Below are 18,537 nucleotides of genomic sequence, written 5' to 3'. Positions count from 1 at the left end.
GGCACGGCAAAGCTTCCCGGGGGTTGGCATGGCCATGGGTGCCGGTGCTCAAATTCTCCCTTTGATGTGCCTTTTTTTTCTTTTCCAGGTGATCACTTGAAAATTTGCCCTCAAGGCTACACCTGCTGCTCCCAGGCCATGGAGGAGAAGTACTGGCAACAGAGCAGGCAAGATTTCAGCCTCGCCGTTGTGGAGCTGAGCAACAATTTGCAAGGCACCTTCGGATCGCGGTACAAAAAGTTTGATGGTGAGTCTCTCTGCTCCTTGGCGGCGTCTGAATCGAGAGTCCCGTGTTGGAGGCTTGTTCAGACAGGGCAGGTCATCTCCCCCCTTCCCCTTTCCTTCTCGCCCCTTCTCCTCCCTTCCTCTCTCCTCCCCTCCCCTCCTCTTTTGTCTCCTCCCCTCCCATCCTGTCTACTTTCTTCTCCCCTTCCCTCTTCTCCCCTCCTCTTTTGTCCCCTCCCCTCCTCTCTTCTCCCCAACCTCTCCCCTCCTCTTTGGTCTCCCTTCCCATCCTTTCTATTCTCTTCTCCCCTCCCCTCTTCCCCTCTCTCCCCCCTCCCCTCCCCTTCTCTCTCCTCCCTTCCTTTTTGGTCTCCTCCCCTCCCATTCTGTCTACGCTCCCCTCTCCTCTCCTCTCTTTTTCCCCTCCCCTCCTCTTTGTCTCCTCCCCTCCTCTTATCCTTTCCCATCCTGTCTACTCTCCCCTCCCCTCCCCTTCTCTCTTCTCCCCAACCTCTCCCCTCCTCTTTGGTCTCCTCTTCTCCCTTCCCATCCTTTCTACTCTCTTCTCCTCTCCCCTCTTCCCCTCTCTCCTCCCCTCCCCTCCCCTTCTCTCTCCTCCCCTCCTTTTTGGTCTCTTCCCCTCCCATTCTGTCTATCCCCTCCCCTCCCCTCTCTTTTCCCCTCCCCTCCTCTTTGTCTCCTCTCCTTCTCTTCTCCCTTCCCATCCTTTCTACTCTCTTCTCCCCTCCCCTCCTCTTTTGTCTCCTCCCCTCCTGTCTACTCTCCCCTCCCCTCCTCTCTTTTCCCCTTCCCTCCCCTCCTCTTTGTCTCCTCTTCCCCCTTCCCATCCTTTCTACCCTCTTCTCCCTCCCCTCTTCCCCTCTCTCCTCCCCTCCTCTTTTGTCGCCTCTCCTCTCTCTTCTCCCATGACTTCTCCTGCTGGGTGACACCTGAGTCCTGGAGCCAAATTTAGAATAACCCTTGCTTGGTGCAAACCCATCCAGCAGAAGCCTTGATGGAGTCTCTCTGAGTGGCCCAAGTTCCCACTTTGCTCCCTAAATGCCCCCATAAAACCCATAACCCGAATTTCAACCTGAGGTTTCCATAAACCCCGTTGACTCGTCCCAAGCCCCCGCCTGATGCTTCTGGAGTATTGGGGTTCATGGGTTGCTGTGGGCGTTGGAACCCCAAGACGCAGGTGGGTTTATTCTCCCCCCCCTTCTTTTTTTGTTGGGAAATGCTGGTTTCCATCTCTTTCATTCATGGCACAACCGTCGCTCCCCCCGGCAGCCTTTCAGACAAAGGAAAAGGCCTCTGTTTCTCGCCTAGGGACCTCAAAACATACGGGGGACCTCAAAAGGTCGTTTCGGAACCTGTTTTGGTTATGTTGTTTGCGCGGAGTTAAAAAGATGCATGTTTCTGGTTTTGTGGCTTCACCGCTGTTAGCTGTTGTTCTCCGTGCAGTTGTGAGGCAGCGGCACAGGCAGTCTGGGAAGGGACAGCGTGAAATCTGACCCCGAGAGGCAAGCAAAGACTGGGGGGCGGGGTGGTGGTGGGAGGAACAAAAAAGGGATGGGCATTTTCTTCCAAGGGTTCTCATCTGGTCGCCATGGAGAAAAATCTATCCAGGCGGTCGGTGGCCAGGAGTACAGGAAGGTTGAAGGCACATCCCTCCCCCCCCCCAACCGTCATTATCTGGATTTGGGCAGTAGAATGAGACTGTTGACGGTGGCCTTAAAAGCCAGATGCCACTCCCTGCCCCCCCCCAGGAAGCAGAAGATAGGACCGAGGAAGCCCCCCACTCCATCCGCCCTTTCTCTGACCAGAGACATGGAGGCCAGACAGCCAGGGCTGCCGGAAGGAAAAGGGGAGCTTTCAGGGCATAGAGAATAACAAGAGTTGGAAGGGGATTGGAGGTCTTCTAGTCCAACCTTCTGCTTGGGTGGGAGACCATGGACCTTCCTGGACAAATGGCTGCCCAGTCTCCTCTTAAAAACCTCCAGCGATGAAGCAGCCACAACGTCTTGAAGCAACTTCCGTTCCACTGATTCATTCATTGTCTTCGCTGTCAAGAAATTCCTCCTCAGTTCTAGGTTGCTTCTCTCCTTGATTGGTTTCCATCCCGTTGCTTCTTGTCCCACAACTTCTGTTTTGATTGTTCTCACCGCTAGGAAGTTCCTCCTTAATTCCAGGTTGCTCCTCTCTCCTTCACTGGATTCCACCCGTTCCTTCTTGTCTTGCTTGCCTGGTGTTTTGGAGAATCGGTTGCCACCCTCCGATATTGGAAGAGCTGCTATCCTGCCACCCCTTGTCCCTTCTCTTCTGTAGACTAGACACAGTCAGTTCTTGCAAAACCTTTCATCCTATGTTTTGGCCTCCAGATCCCCAATCGTTTTGCAGAGTCTCAACATCTTCTTCTTCTTCTTTTTTTTTTGGTATGGGTGGGAGTCAATCCTGGGCATGTAAAAACCCCAGGAGGGAAGGGAGGTAGGGACTGTTTACTGACGCTGGGGCAGCCGTCCAAGTAGGAAAAACTCAGGGCTGCCCCTTGGTCTGGCCTATCTCCCAGCTGCAGGAAAGCCCAGCAAATTGACGTTTTGGGGGAGGGTTTTTTTTTTTTGGCAAGGCAGACAGATGGCTTGCAAATCCACCCCCCCCCCCGCACATATTCTTGCCCCTCCCTAAAACTTCTTTAATTACGAATGCAAACTCATCTGGGCTTCCCTCCCCTCCTTCCCTTTCTCTCTCTCTCTCTCTCTGTCTCTCTTTCTATTTTTCTCTCTTTCCTGTGCCGATAAGTGCTAACAGATGGTTCTCTAAAGCAAATGGCTCTCTGGAATTCCTAGGAAGGCCCCTGCTCAGATCTTCTGATCCTGGGGAAGACACAAGAGAGGTGTCGGGAGACGCCTGGGGGAGTCAAATTGCAGAGGACAGGTCTGTCCAGGGTAGAGGAGATTTCTGTCCAGCTCTTGTTCAGCTACCCAGCAAATGTTTAGGGCAAGGAGGTCCCACATTGGCAACTTTTTAAAGATTTGTGGACTTCCAACTCCCAGAATTCCCCAGCCAGTATGGTTGGCTGGGGAATTCTGGGAGTTGAAGTCCACAAGTCTTAAAAGTGGACTATGGAATTCTGGGAGTCGAAGTCTACAGGTCTTAAAAGTTGATTATGGGATTATGGGAATCAAAGTCTACAGGTCTTAAAAGTTGACTATGGAATTCTGGGAGTCAAAGTCTACAGGTCTTAAAAGTTGATTATTGAATTCTGGGAGTCGAGGTCTACAGGTCTTAAAAGTTGATTATTGAATTCTGGGAGTCGAGGTCTACAGGTCTTAAAAGTGGACTATGGAATTCTGGGAGTCGAAGTCTACAGGTCTTAAAAGTTGATTATGGGATTATGGGAAATGGTTTCCGCTGAATCGCTGGGCAGACCAACACACACACACACACACACACACACACACACACACACACACAAACACACACCAATTTTTGAAGTCTGGAGAGGTGGAAGATTTAACAGGAAGAGCCCATCTGTTTTGATGTCCCCATCCAGAGGCTGCTCACACCTGGTCCCCGATTCTGGCACGTAGATGGCATACGCAATCATCACAGTTCCTGCCACAGGTCCACCCAAATCTCGGGGACCGAACGTATGAATGGGCCTCGGTTTTAACTCCAGCATTTTGCCTGCCTGGCAGCTTGCCAAATGAGCCCTTATGTCTTTCCTGGGTTAGTAGGGGAGACCTGGAAATCCGTTAAGAGGGATCTAGGCCAATCAGCAGGGTCCCACTTGATCTGAAATAGGGCCGTTGCAAAGAGAGAAATCAAGAGTCCTCCTCCCTGCCCTCCCCCAAAAGGGGTTTTATCATTATTTAGAATTTCTTTTCCCTGCGTGTGGCTCCGATGAAAATGAGTAAGCATTACACAGCCAAGCTCATTATTATTTATGGGTTCATGCATTGTAATCCTTGGTAGACGGGGCCACTTGGAGAAAGTAAGCAGAATAACAGTGTTGGAAGGGACCTTGGAGGTCTTCTAGTCCAACCCCCTGCTCAGGCAGGAAACCCTAAGCCATTCCGGACAAACGGCTATCCAATTCCTTTTTAAAAACTTCCAGTGTTGGAGCATTCACAACTTCTGGAGGCAAGTTGTTCACTGATTAACTGTCTTCACCGTCAGGAAATTTCTCCTTAGGTCTAGGTTGCTTCTCTCCTTGATTAGTTTCCACCCATTGCTTCTTGTCCTGCCTGAAGGTGCTTTGGAAAATAGGATGATGATGATGATGATGATGATGATGATGATGATAATAATAATAATAATAATAATAATAATAATAATAATAGCACATGAGTTCCATTGGCATTGACGAATTTGCCATCAATCAATTGCAGAAGGCGGCTTTTTACTGGGGACTGCTTCCATCCTGCAGCAATATCGGTAACACCGTCAAACGTCCAAACCTGCCTGCCCCAGGTTCTTGGTAAGGACTCGATAGGTAGACAAAAAAATGCCAAACCCAGTCTGAACATCTGACGGTACGATGATCAACAATAATAATGCAGCAAAAGGGGCATCTTCTGCCCGCAATCCACGCACACACGATTCCCTGTGGCCTTGTCCAATGTCCCATCAGCACAATTTCATTGCATTCATTTCATTCTGGCTATTTATTCATAGTCCAGGGCCTTCCTAAGACCCCCCCCCCCCTCTTTCAGCTTCTGCGGTGGGCTTTGACCGGCTCCCCCTCCCCCATTGAGAATTTCCAGGCTCCCGATTTGCAACCCCCACCCCACCCCCTTGCAAACCACACACTTTTTTTTTTACAATGCTGTAAAAACAAGAAAGTAATCTCTCGGAGTCCAGCTTGTGTTTGAGAACAAGCGCTGCTCCCAAGACAAACAAAAGGCGTTCATTCATTTTGTCCTTCAAACTGTCAAGATACCAGCTTGCCCACCCGCCATTCTTTCCTCTTCCCCATTCCCCCCCTTCCTCCCCCCTCCCCCCCGCCCCCGGGCCCAAGGTTGGAGGGTTTATTCCTGGGCCACCTTGAGGCTCGTTAATCAGTATGGATCTGTTTTCTTCAAGGGGGAAAATTAATACTTAACCCAGGACGACCTTCAGAGTAAGTTCTCACCTGCGCTAGGAGCTACTTACCTCCTGCTACTGGCCTGGTTGGTGAACCGCTCTCTTGAATTGGGGTGTTGGGTCGGAAGAACAACTGGAGCAGCTGTCCTCTTGGGACGATGGCTCATTCAACCCCAAATCTCGCTTCTGCTGCAAAAATGGGGTGGCCTAGGCCAGGGGTGTCCAAACTTGGGAACTTTAAGACTTGTGGACTTCAATTCCCAGAATTCCACAAGTCTTAAAGTTCCCAAGTTTGGACACCCCTGGCCTAGGTCAACAGTCCCCAACCTTTCAGACCTCAAGGACCACTAAATCCATAACTTTAAATCCCGCGGACCACTAATATGATCTGCCTAATGACCAGCGGGGTGGGCGTGGCTAGGTGGTCATGTGATTGGGTAGGCGTGGCCAACTCAATGTCACTCACGTCGAGGGGCGCCTTGCCAGCCTCCCAGCCACTCCTCACCTGCCAGCCTGGGCTCCTTAGGGCCCCAAGAGGAAGCCGTTGCTGGAGCTAAGCAGCCACCAGGAGAAAGAGTCGGCAAAACAGCTCAATTCAAATTGGATCTGACCGAGAAGGAGGCTCAGCAGAAGCACCTCACTGAGGACTAGGAGCATAGGTTTTCCAAGCAGAGGGAAGACCTACAGGAGGGCAAGGCCAGGTACCGGCGCCTGGAGGCTCAGCGAGCTGAGATGATCAGCCAATTCCAGGCCATGATGGAGTCCCACTGGAACGAGGCCCTCCGGCTCTTCACCACCAGCAGCTCTTCCCTCCATCCTTCGCCCAAAGCCCCCCACCAGGAGGCTGAAGGAGACCCCAAGTCGGAATTTCTGCCCCCCTCCGTCCCACACAAAAAGACCCCGAAGGGGGAGACTCTCTGCAGCAACACAAGCGTTCATTGCACATATCTGTCCCAGGGGACATAGTTTGAGGACCCCTGATTTAGTGCAATATAAAAAAAATGCAGATAATTTTTCTGTGGACCACCAAAACTTTTGCACGGACCACTGGTTGGGGACTGCTGGCCTAGATTGAGGTTACAGGATGGTCAGCCACGCTCTTGATATACCCGGGGCCTTCCCAACTGACCGGCAGTTTATGAGCAATAAAGAGAATTTAGAACAATTATTCCGTGGAACAGCTTGCCTCCAGAAATTGTGGGTGAAGAAACTTTACTCCGCTATTTGTCTAATATAAATCAATGGGTGTGTGAACTTTTAAGGTTTGTGGACTTCAACCTGGCTGGGAAATTCTGGGAGTTGAAGTCCACAAGTCTTAAAAGTTGGACACTCCCACCATAGGGTCTCCTGCTTGAGTAGTGGGTTGGGCTAGAAGACCTCCAGAGGCCCCTTCCAGCTCTTGTTTATTCTGACCAGCCAAATAAAACTGGCCACGCACCAAAACCTCGGTGCCTGGCCTTTTGTATCCAGGACGGTTATTTTCAGAGCTCACGTGATCCCGAGGTTTTATTCTCCAGGTAAGCCTCCAAAGAGGAAACCGATCCGGCCTTTTCGATTCAAAGGTCAGGAAGGCGGAGGATTGGAGGAGGGGGGTGGAGGTGGGGAGAAAGGAAGTGAGCCTTCAAAATGATTAAGTGAATTAGAAATTAATACCTCCCACCCCCGATCAGGTTTTTAACCTAGCAGAGAAAGCAGGAGAGGATTGCAGACAGGAAGTGCCAGTCGTGGGAAAGGGGAGACACCTTGATTCCAATCCTGGCCGAGGGGTCCTTTTATGGGGGGAGTGGGGGTCACCATGCAAAGAGGAGCTGCTTCGCTTCTGTTCGTCAAGCTCTTCTTTCCGTGGCCAAGTCCGTCTCAAGAACCCATGGCTACATTCAAAAAGAAATTCTTGGTCATCCTCGTTGTGGTTGCCCAAAGGTGCATTTTTTTCAGGAGGCAACTGGACTTTCTGGTGTTTTTTTTCTTTTGAAGACGTTTCGCTTCTCATCCAAGAAGCTTCTTCAGCTCTGACCGGATGGTGGGGAATGGAAGGATTTATTATTCCTTGCAGACAGATGGTCATTTGCATCCTTTTAGAGGGTCCTTGAGACCACTTGGAGGTTTCTCTGTGTTCTCAGGGTCACCTGAGTGGGGCTAATGGTTCCTGTAAGTCTGCAATTTCTCCCCCCTATAAAAATCCATTTCCTACTCCCACCCCATTCAAAGGATCTTCATCCCAAATTCTTCAGCTAAAAGTCTGTAAAGATTCTCAGTCCTCCAGGTCCTGGTTGTCCCCAAAGATACTTTTTCTGGAGGCAACTGGACTTTCTGGTTTATTCTTTGAAGATGTTTCACTTCTCACCCAAGAAGCTGCTTCTGCTCTGCATAGCTAAATCCCTATGGAGATTCTCAGTCATCCTGCTCTTGGTTGTCCCTGAGCTGAAGAAGCTTCTTGGATGTGAAGCGAAACATCTTCAAAAAAAAAAAAAAAACCACCCAGAAAGTCTAGTTGCCTCCTGAAAAAAAGCCCCTTGGGGACAACCGTGGCCTGCAGGACTGAGAATCTCAACAGACCTTTAGCTGTACAATTTGGGATGAAGACCCTTGGAATGGGGTGGGAGTAGGAAATGGATTTCCAGAGGAAAAATTGCAAACTACAAGAACCATTTGCCCCACTCGGGTGACCCTGAGGACACAGAGAAACAAACCTCCAAGTGGCCTCAAGGACCCTCTAAAAGGATGCAAATGACCAGCTGTCTGCAAGGAATAATAAATCCTTCCATTCCCCACCATCCAGCCAGAGCTGAAGAAGCTTCTTGGATGAGAAGCGAAACGTCTTCAGGAGAAAAACAAAGAAAGTCCACACAAAAAAGCACCTTTGTGCTCCGTTCAAAAGCAGCCTTCTTCTGGATGTATTTTAAAAGTTCTCTCCACCCCAAAATGTCCTGGGTCAGACTTTGTTTGTGCTGGAGTCCTTTGAAGATTAAAAAAAAAAAAGAATTCCAACCTACTGCAGCCTGTCTTTAAACAAGGTTTAAATTCAAAGGGGGCCAAAGTCATCCCCCCCCCCTCCCTCTGGCTGTCTCTCTCTCTCTGCTCCAGTTTCTAACCACTTTGGAGACGAGAACACTGCCTCTTTGAGGGCGAAGCACAGAGGAGAGGCCTGTGTGAGTCAAACTGTGTTTGCCAGATCCAGGTCTGGAGAAGACAACCCAGGGCTCTGGATGTAGCCTCCACCAACGTTTCCACCTTGCCAGGAAGGACTTGGCTTGGCTGCATGGGAATTCATCCTCCACTGGATTCCTCCCCAGTTTTGAGGGACATTAACTCATAAAACCGTTCCACGCAGGACGGGTGGCAGGTGGTCATCTCACAAAGAAACTCTCCGGGAGAAGGCCAACTGCTTCATCTTACAGACATCTGTCCCCTATTAGATATTTCTTAGGTGATTACACGGCGGTGTTAAATATATTTCTTGTGGTGCTTCCTTGACCTTTCTCTGAGGAGCCCTTCCTGAACACCATCCTTACGGTACTCTCTGGCTGCAGAGGGTCTGCCACCTGTTCAACTCCCTTCTCTGAGGTTGTTGTGGCCCACCAGCGGCCAGTGGAGCTGGTAACAGATTTGGACAGTGAGGAGGTTGGGGAGGAACATTGGCCAGTCCTGGAGTCTGGGTCAAAAGATCAAGATGGGGATTACCACCCTGTATCCAAAGCCCCCAGTCCCTCCTTTTTTTTTCTTTACATGTGCCGTATCTACAAAACAGCTACAGTCTTTTCAACCGCACAGTCATGGTTTAACCATCTTGACTTTCCAACTCAATACAATAGAATGCAATAGCCGAGTTGGAAGGGACCTTGGAGGTCTTCTACTCCAACCCTCTGCCTAGGCAGGAGACCCTATGCCGTTTCAGACAAATGCCTATTCAACATCTATTGGAAGACTGCTATCATGTCTTCCCTAGTCTTTCCTTTCATTAAACTAGACATACCCCAGTTCCTGCAACCATTCTTCATATGTTTTAGCCTCCAGTCCCCTAATCCTCTTTGTTGCTCTTCTCTGTACTCTTTCCAGAGTCTCCACATCTTTTCTACATCGTGGTGACCAAAACTGGATGCAGTATGACTGACTGAATGACTGAATGACTGAACCCAACTTGTGGACACCCCCGATTCCTTCCAAACATTGGTGGGACGTTCTCCAGAACGTTACGTTCGATGGTGACCCATTCCTGGCACTCAGTTTCTTTTTTCTCTTCCTCCAGAGTTTTTCAGAGAACTCCTGGACAACGCCGAGAAATCCTTGAACGACATGTTTGTACGGACTTATGGCCTCCTGTACATGCAGAACTCCGAGATGTTTAAGGACCTCTTTGTGGAGCTGAAGCGATACTATGCGGGCGGCAGGGTCAACCTGGAGGAGATGCTGAATGAATTTTGGGCCCGTCTCCTGGAGCGCATGTTCCGCCTGGTCAACCCCCAGTATCACTTTTCGGATGAGTACCTGGAGTGCGTCAGCAAGTACACCGAGCAGCTGAAGCCCTTCGGAGACGTCCCACGGAAGCTGAAGCTGCAGGTGACACGGGCTTTTGTGGCAGCTCGCACCTTTGCCCAAGGCCTGGCCGTGGCCAAGGATGTGGTGGCCAAGGTCTCTGCGGTGAGTGGGGGCTCTTGCTTCAGGGGTGGGCAGCTTGCAGGACCCCATTTGAGGTTGTGGGGAGGGGGGATCACCTTTTTGTAAGGCTGTGTGTGTGTGTGTGTGTCCCTCAGACAACGGATCGCATTAAACGCCCAAATTTGAAAACAAGTCACAAGGAGAACGCAAGAAGGGAAGATCGCAGCTGCAGCGTGTCTCCAAATGGGGGAAAGACTCCAGTTGTGCAGTTGCTATTGTCATCTTGTAGGAAAGCATAAACAATGTCAGAAAGTGTGTGTGTGTTAGAGAGAGGGAAAGGAGGATCCATCTATTGGGGTCATCCACCCTCCCATGGCTACCCCCAGCGTAGGTCCATCTTCATGGAGAACCTCATGAGACGGTTGAGGGCCATAGACAAAGATTCTAAACAAGGCAGTGCGTTTACTTGGCTTTCATAGAGCAAATTTCACTTTTTTCAGTCGGTCTGTTTTCATTCTGTTAATAGCAATAGCCCTTAGACTTATATACCACTTTTACAGTGCTTCCACAGCCCTCTCTAAGCGGTTTACAGAGTCGGCCTCTTGCCCCCCAACAATCTGGGTCCTCATTTGACCCACCTCGGAAGGAGAGAAGGCTGAGTCAACCTTGAGCCTGGTGAGATTCGAACTGCCAAATTGCAGGCAGCTGGCAGGCAGCAGAAGTAGCTAAGTAGCCCGCAGTACTGTACTCTAACCACTGCGCCACCAAGGCTCAGTGGTTAGAGGGAAAAAAAAGAGGGAGAGAGAAAGAGAGACAGTGAGTGAGAAAGAAAGAGAGAGAGAGAAAGAGAAAGACAGAGAGGCAGAGAGAGAAAGAAAGAAAGAGAAGAAGGAAGGAAGAAAAAGAAAGAGAGAGAGAGAAAGAAAAAGAAAGAAAGAAAGAAAGAAAGAAAGAAAGAAAGAAAGAAAGAAAGAGAAAGGTGATGATAATGAAGAAAAACTCTGGGTGATTTTCTGCTTCTCGATCTTCTTTGCGCAAGGCCCGTGCAAATCTTTTGCCCTTAAGGGCAAATTTAAATTAAAGGCACTCTTTAAATTCAGCCTAATTGCTTGCAAGGAGCAGATTAACCCAAAGACCCCCAACGGTCCCTGCTACAAATTTGGGAGCCTGTTTTGCAGTCCATTCCCACCCACCGCCCTGTTCTCCTTCCATGGGAATTTATGCATACTATTTTTTTTTGGTGCCTTTTTGGAATCTTTGGGCTATGAGAACTTTTCCTTCAACGTATTCTCTCATTTCCCCTTGGAAATAGCAAAAGCCGGCGTGGGGAACTGTAATATTATTGAACCCTGACAGGCATTCAAATCAACAGGTTTAAACTGCTGGGCAACACGGAGATTTCCTGCAAAACCTTGGGGCAATCTTACTTTATATATATATATATTTAGAAGAAGAAGAAGAAGGAAGGGGGAGAAATATGCAAGCCAGACTCCGCAGTGACTCATGCAAGAGAGAAACCTGATATTTTGCAACTCATAGACTAGAGAAATTTCTCGGTAATGAAGACCATATGGCTAAATGTCATTCAAATTACGCTGGAGCCAAAAAAAAGGAAAGGGAGGGGGAGATTTTTTTTGGCACGAAATAGATTCTGGCAGCAGCGTGGGCCCACGCCCCAATTAAGTGATTAATCAGGGGTTGTTTTGAAAGGGGTCAAAAGTGGTTACTAATAAGGCAGGTAAGAAACATGGTGGCTCAGTAGCTAAGACACTGAGCTTGTCGATCAGAAAGGTCGGCAGTTCGAATCCTTACTGCCGCATAATGGAGTGAGCTCCTGCTACTTGTCCCAGCTTCTGCCAACCTAGCAGTTTGAAAGCATGTAAAAATGCAAGTAGAAAAATAGGGACCACCTTTGGTGGGAAGGGAACAGCGTTCTGTGCGTCTTTGGGCATTGAGTCCTGCTGTCCACATGACCAGGGAGACGTCTTCGGACAGCGCTGGCTCTTCGGCTTTGAAACGGAGATGAGCATTGCCCCCTAGAGTCGGGAACGACTGGCACATATGTGCGAGGGGAACCTTTACCTTTACCTAATAAGGCAGGTGCATTTGATGGCATGGTTGCAGTCTCAAAAGATGATGGGCTATCTAATGCCGTGAGGTCCCAGTCGCTGCCTGAGATCAGAGGTCAACTGAGCGATGGAAAGGTTTCTCCCAAAATGTTGGCCAATCCAATTTACTTTCATGAAGTTGCTCGTGTCCAGGTTCTTCTGCGCTTTCTGGTTGGGTGGGATCACCTACGGTAAGTTCAACCTTGGTGACTTTTTACCAAGTCACCGTAGGACTTCCAACTCCCAGAATTTTGGCTGGGGAGTTCTGGGAATTGAGATCCACAGGCCTTGAAAGTCAACAATTTGGGAAACCCTGCTCTAAATTAAGAAAGAAAGAAAAAGCCTTTGGAATTGGATAACCGGCTGGGGAATTCTGGGCGCTGAAGTTCGCAAGTTTTAAAGTCACCAAGGTTGGACCATCACCCTGTTTAAATGGTGATTAAATAAGAGAGAGGAAAAAAAGACGGCAGGAAGGAAAACGGTCTGGATTTTCAGCCAAATCTTGTAATCCCTGCCTCTGTACAAAGTGAAGCTCGGCGGGGAAAATCTACTGTGGGAAAACGGGACATGATGCTAATAACCTCCTCCAAATTTGCTTCTGGTCCAGTTTGTGACCTCTTGTGTCCTGTTCTGTGCGATGTTTGTCGTCCTCACCATCTTGGGAGAAATTTAACAGATTTCACAGTTCACAGATTTCTTGCCCTTCTGCCTATAATTTTGAAAAATTAAAAACGGGAACTCTCCGTGCTCAACTGCCTATGCAAGGCACATATGTGGTGAAGTGGATTAAAATAACCTGCGAAGTCAATTGTTGGCATCTCGTTGTGTTGCACGATTGAAAAGAAGAATTAGGGGAGACATGATAGCAGCGTTCCAATATCTCAGGGGCTGCCCCAAAGAAGAGGGAGTCAAGCTATTCTCCAAAGCATCTGAGGGTAGAACAAGAAGCAATGGGTGGAAACTAATCAAGGAGAGAAGCAACCTAGAACTAAGGAGGAATTTCCTGACAATTAATCAGTGGAACAACTTTTCTCCAGAAGTTGTGAATGCCCCAACAGACTGGAAGCCTTTAAGAAGATGTTGGATAGCCATTTGTCTGAAGTGATGTAGGGTTTCCTGCCAAGGCAGGGGGTTGGACTAGAAGACCTCCAAGGTCCCTTCCAACTATGCTATTGTATTGTATTGAAATAATTGTAGAGTCCTTCACGTGGACTGGGGGTCCCATTCATCTGCAGGCCTTCAGCAGAAGAAGGTGTGAGATGTTGACAACTGAAGCGGAGATAGGTGGATGGTTGTTGTGTCTTCAAATACGAAAGTATGGTCTCCAGATTTTGAAGTCGGAATGGGGTGAGGTGGGGTGGGGGACGGCATCTCAATTTAAGCTGTTGAAAACAGGACCACCGTTGGCTTCCCAAGGAAAGCTCTCCTTCGGTCAGCTAGAAAGAACCATCTGTTCGTCTAATGGCTCCTCCTCCTCCTCCTCCTCCTCCTTCCCCATCTGTTTTTTAAGGTGGGCATTGGAGGTGGGCAGAAAAAATGAATCCAGGTAGTTTGGATACAGCACGGACACCTTCACTGTACGTCTCATCAGCTCCAGGGGTCACTGATAGCTGTGGAAGGTGTCCCACCTGTCTTTAACTTCCAGTTGTGGCCTTGTTCTCCTGGTGTCTTCTCCTTATTCTTCCCCATCTGTTTTTTTTTTAAGGTAGTTATTGGAGGTGGGCTGAATTGGGACACAAACTGGATCAGGGTGGTTTGGGTACAGCAGCTCCAGGAGTCCTGGGAGGCCTCCATACCTACTTTTACTCTTAGTCATGGCCTTGTAAGTGGAGAGGACGGTGTCCTCATGGCCTTAGACCAGTGATGGAGAACCTTTTTGGCACCGAGCGCCGAAAAGGTTGAGTGGAAACATCACACGCGCATCCAACGATCAGCCAGCTGGCGCACATGCGCAGGCCAGTTTTCGGCACTTCTGCACACACGAAAGTGTGCACTTCGAGGTCCTGGCACACATGGGCACCCGGCAATCAGCTGGCCAGCACGCATGGGCACACTGGTTTCCGGCACTGTCGCGAAAGGCAGTTGATCGTCGCAGGTGCATGCTCGCCAGAAACCCGGAAAACAAACGGGCAAGGTCGCGCGTGCCGTGTGACACGACTTTGCGTGCCACAGCCTTAGACACGTTTCTAAGTGATGGTCAGCACCGCTAACATGGTGTCCGTTCCTCTCTCCGTTGCCCCTCTCCCCTTCTCCTCAAAGGTCAACCCCACGCCCCAAGGGGTTCACGCCCTGACCAAGATGATGTACTGCCCATTCTGCCGTGGCTTCGTGGCCATCAAGCCCTGTTACAACTACTGTTTCAACGTCATGCGCGGATGCCTGGCCAACCAGGGGGAGCTGGAGACCGAGTGGAACAACTTCATAGGTGAGCAGGGCTGGGTCTGCCTCCCTCTCTCTCTCTCTCTCTCTCTTTAAATGATGGAACAAAAGGGCCCTTTGACGAGAGCACAAAGGTCGTCATTCAGACTTGGAGACCGGTTGGCATTCGCTTTTGCCCACCGCTAAAAAAAACACCTCGGTTTCTCATGCAGGGAAAGGTTGGTGGAGAAGACCCAGGGAAAAATAGAATAGAAGGTGTGTGTGGGGGGGTGCTTCAGTTTTCTCCCCCTCCCCAAAAGGCACTTTGTCCCCTCCCCCCCATGGAGAAGACACTACAAAGGGGGAGCTAGGAAGCCCTGTGGAGTGAAGGGCCTTTTCGTTCCGATGTAAATATCCTTTGAGGGCAACGATCAGTAAGGGGTCTGGAAGGGTGAGAGTAGTAATTTCTGAAGGAGAAGAAGGAGTCCGTGTGCATGTGTGAAACTCTTTCTTCCTCCCTTCCTTCCTTCTCTCCTTCCTCCTTTCCTTCCTCCTTCCCTTTGCTGTCTCTCCCTCCCTCTCTTTCTCTCACCTTCCTTCTCTCTGTCTGTCTTTTTCTTTCCTTCCCGTTCTTCCACCTTCCTTCTTTCCTTATCTTCCTTCTTTCCTTCCTTCCCCCTCTCCTTCCTTCCCTTCCTCTTTGTTGTCCCTCCCTCCCTTCTCCCTTTCTCTCACCTTCCTTCCTGCTTTCTGTCTTTTTCCTTCCTTTCCATTCTTCCACCTTTCTTCTTCCCCTTCCATCCTTCTCTCCTCTCCTCTCCTTCCTTCCTTCCTTCCTTCCTTCCTTCCTTCCTTCTCTCCTCCTCTCCATCCTTCCTTCCTTCCTTCCTTCCTTCCTTCCTTCCTTCCTTCCTTCCTTCCTTCCTTCCTTCCTTCCCTCCCCTTCATTTCTGGACCACTTGAGTCCTGGCTTTGCACCTGGACGATATATGTTGATCTGGAGATGGCTGGCCAGACTTCTGAAGGACTCCACAATTGATCCCTTGGTGCTTCAGTGGCCGGGACGGAAGGACCTTCTTTCTTATGGTCTCCTAATTTCATAAGTTTCCTTTTGGGAGCTCTCTCAGCTCACCTTCTTTGAGGAGAACCATTCTTGGGAATGGCGCCCATCCTTGCCTGTAGCTAAGAGACCTGTGTCCTCTTTTTTCTCCTCCGAGGAGCTCAACATCTGACTCGGCCAAAGTTCTGGAGCGCCTCTTGGCCCGAGGGCCTTTCCTCCCGCGTGCCGATTCTTTGACTTCGGCCTCTGCCAACAGGAAGCCCTGAAGCCCACTTTGAGTAAACAGTGCAGGGAAGGCAGATGGTCTTATTTATTTTAGATAATTTGTTCTGATTGCAACATTTCAGAGAAGGGTGCAATTTGAAGAGGCTGGAATCTCCCCTGGGGAGGCTTGGTTGGGGGGCGGGCAGATGGAACGAGAGGAGAAAGAGACGGGTGAGAAGGGCTGGGATGGGGAAGCCGAGAGAACGGTGGGACGCCCAGATTTTTCAACTTGGGCTAGGAGACGCTGCGCTGTCTTCCTAACAAGCTCCCTTCCTACAGATTCATAACCCCTTTTCAGCAGCCCAAGCTGGAGGACTGTTAATCACAGTTAATAATCATTGGAAAAGCTGATGCTTCTTTTTCTGCTCTAAGAGAGTGAGATCATGGAGAAAGGCAGCAGTTCAACCAGACACGTCATATTCTTACAACAGCGGTCAACAGAGTTTAGCCAGTGTTTGATATCTGAACGCCCAAGGGCTGGTCAAGGCAGAGATCTGGGAGGGATTCATATTTTGGGGGAGGGGGATTGAGTAGTTGCCCCTTTGCTGGGCTCAAGATCAGCCCTGGATGAGAAGAACCCGATGGGTTTCCTCTAGAGTAGGGGTCGCCAACCTTCAACACTCAAAGTGCTATTTGGATCCGTTTCCCACGGAAAAGAAAAGACCGGAAGCCACCAGGGGTCAAAAAGCTCAATAAATCGCGTGCCGGCGGGTGTCACACATTGGCGGTTGTGACAGATATCTTGAGCAACGGGGAGCCGCAGCAGAGGGATAAAAGAGCCGCACGTGGCTCCAGGGCCGCAGGTTGCCAACCCCTGCTCTAGAGACTCCCCAATTGTAGGCCTTACTGGGAGGTCACATATTCCAGAAGGAGACCATTGGGAACCCTTTTGTCCTGCCGTTCTCAAGAACCCAGTTTGATGGGGCAGGTCAGGGGGGACCAGAGAGAAACTGGTCTGATGATAAAAAGAAGAGAGGGGAATGGTTTCAAATTTTAAGTGGGTTTGGAGTGAGAGAAAACCCTGTTAACTGTGGCTTATAATAATGGGCCTGTTTATCAATAGGGCGTGGATTTGGTGGACTGTGGAAGGAGCTGGGAAGGATGGGTTGGAGGGAGACAGCAAGTAGTTTTGTTCTGGATAAATTTTGGGACCTTCTCCAGAACCTCTTGAAGGCATCAGTGGGGGTGATATACGTTGATCTGCGTATCTCCTGGAATTCCAGGTTTTTTAAAGATTTTGAGCCCTGTGTGAGCACTTATCAACTGTGTCTGCTTGTCTCTGGTTTTCGTTGTGTGTAGATTCAATGCTACTGTTGGCCGAGAGGTTGGAAGGTCCCTTCAACATTGAGTCTGTCATGGATCCCATCGATGTGAAGATTTCAGATGCCATCATGAATATGCAAGAAAACAGCTTGCAGGTGTCCCAAAAGGTAAACTGAGGGTGGTCTGTTTAGGAAGGGAGGGGGAGCAAGAAGAACAAAGGGGAATGGTTGACCGAGAACAGGGCTCGGCAACCTTAAGCCAGGGGTGTCCAAACTTGGCAACTTTAAGACTTGTGGACTTCAACTCCCAGAATTCCCCAGCCAGCTGGCTGGGGAATTCTGGGAGTTGAAGTCCACAAGTCTTAAAAGTTGCCAAGTTTGGACACCCCTGCCTTAAACACTCAAAGAGCCACAAAGGTCCTAACTGGAATCCCCCCGTTCAATTCTGAAGCCACCTGGAAGTCCGGTTTCCCCACCGTAGAGTCTCCTCCTAGTTCGGCGTCCTTTTTACCTCTACCTGTCCTAACCGAAAGCCCTATCAATTGTTGAGCTGACCGGAAAACCCGTCCCTTGCCATAGAGTCTCCTCCTGGCACGTCCTGCTCCCCCCCCCCCCCCACCACCACCAAAACCGGAAGCTCCTCTCAAAATTGTGATGCTGACTGGCGACAGAGAGGGATGAAAGAGCCACATGCAGCTGCAGAGCTGCAGGAGACTTGATTACTGACCTAGAAGGCGTTCTTCAGGAAAACATTTCCAGTGCAGGAGGAATCTCTGGTGGCTTCATAACTCTTGTCGTCTGTTGGATGTTTTGTGAGAAAGTCCTCATCCTTACAAAAGTTTCTAACTACCTAGCGCTCCAAAACAGAAAAATCTCTTGGTCTGAATCTCTTGGCCAACTAATTTGGCCATGAAATGTAAATACTGAATATAAAAACTTGGCCAGTCACCATAGATGACCAAGAATTCCTTGTAGGCGAGGAAGGGAGTTATCTCCAGCAATCTTACCAGGGTGTTCAAGGATTATGTCCATCACCTCTGAAGGTCATTTAGGTTACAGGAAGACGGAGCTCCAGCCTGCTGCTACGAGGTGCTTCATGAAAGCCCTGGGTGGGGAGAACCGGTTTGTAGAGAAAGTTCACAAAAGGTGTGATGCCCTCACGTGTCTTCATTGGCCTAGGTTTTTCAAGGCTGCGGGCAACCCAAGATGCTGGCACAAAGCCGGACATCTCGCTCAGCATCGGACGGTGGCTTCAGTGCCCGCTTTAGGCCTTACAACCCAGAGGAGCGCCCCACAACGGCCGCAGGAACGAGTTTGGATCGGCTGGTGAGTACAGAGCCCTGGATAATGGCTGTTATTGGCTCGGAAGGGCCGCAATAGCCCAATTGAACCCCAGTGGTCAAGTTTTTGGGGAGAACAACCTGTCACAGCTCTGCTTTGACCTCCCAAAGATAGGTCCCCTTCCCCCAATTATGAAGATTATTAAAGTAGATGGATCTTGGTTTTGCTCTATTTTAGATGGAGGGGGTCTGAAGAGTAACCAAGTCAGCTGGGCACTTTTAAGAGTTGATGCCCATTT

The 18,537-nt window shown here is 49.6% G+C and overlaps 2 protein-coding genes across 2 annotated transcripts in view; one reads left to right on the top strand and one right to left on the bottom strand.

Moving 5' to 3' along the window:
- The window catches only part of LOC309397665 (integrator complex subunit 6-like), a 322,886-nt gene that overhangs the window by 248,029 nt on the left and 56,320 nt on the right, over positions 1 to 18,537 (bottom strand). The window lies entirely within an intron of this gene.
- The window catches only part of GPC4 (glypican 4), a 42,843-nt gene that overhangs the window by 20,242 nt on the left and 4,064 nt on the right, over positions 1 to 18,537 (top strand). Inside the window, exons 2-6 of the mRNA XM_081963902.1 lie at positions 89 to 247; positions 9,557 to 9,948; positions 14,274 to 14,439; positions 16,996 to 17,126; positions 18,138 to 18,284. Coding sequence (XP_081820028.1) covers positions 89 to 247; positions 9,557 to 9,948; positions 14,274 to 14,439; positions 16,996 to 17,126; positions 18,138 to 18,284 — 995 coding nt within the window. The remainder of the gene's footprint in view (positions 1 to 88; positions 248 to 9,556; positions 9,949 to 14,273; positions 14,440 to 16,995; positions 17,127 to 18,137; positions 18,285 to 18,537) is intronic.

The sequence above is a fragment of the Natrix helvetica genome (assembly GCF_964273705.1).
Source record: "Natrix helvetica genome assembly, chromosome: 11".
In the NCBI taxonomy this organism is placed as follows: domain Eukaryota; kingdom Metazoa; phylum Chordata; class Lepidosauria; order Squamata; family Natricidae; genus Natrix; species Natrix helvetica.
This window is presented reverse-complemented; position numbering and strand designations above follow the sequence as displayed.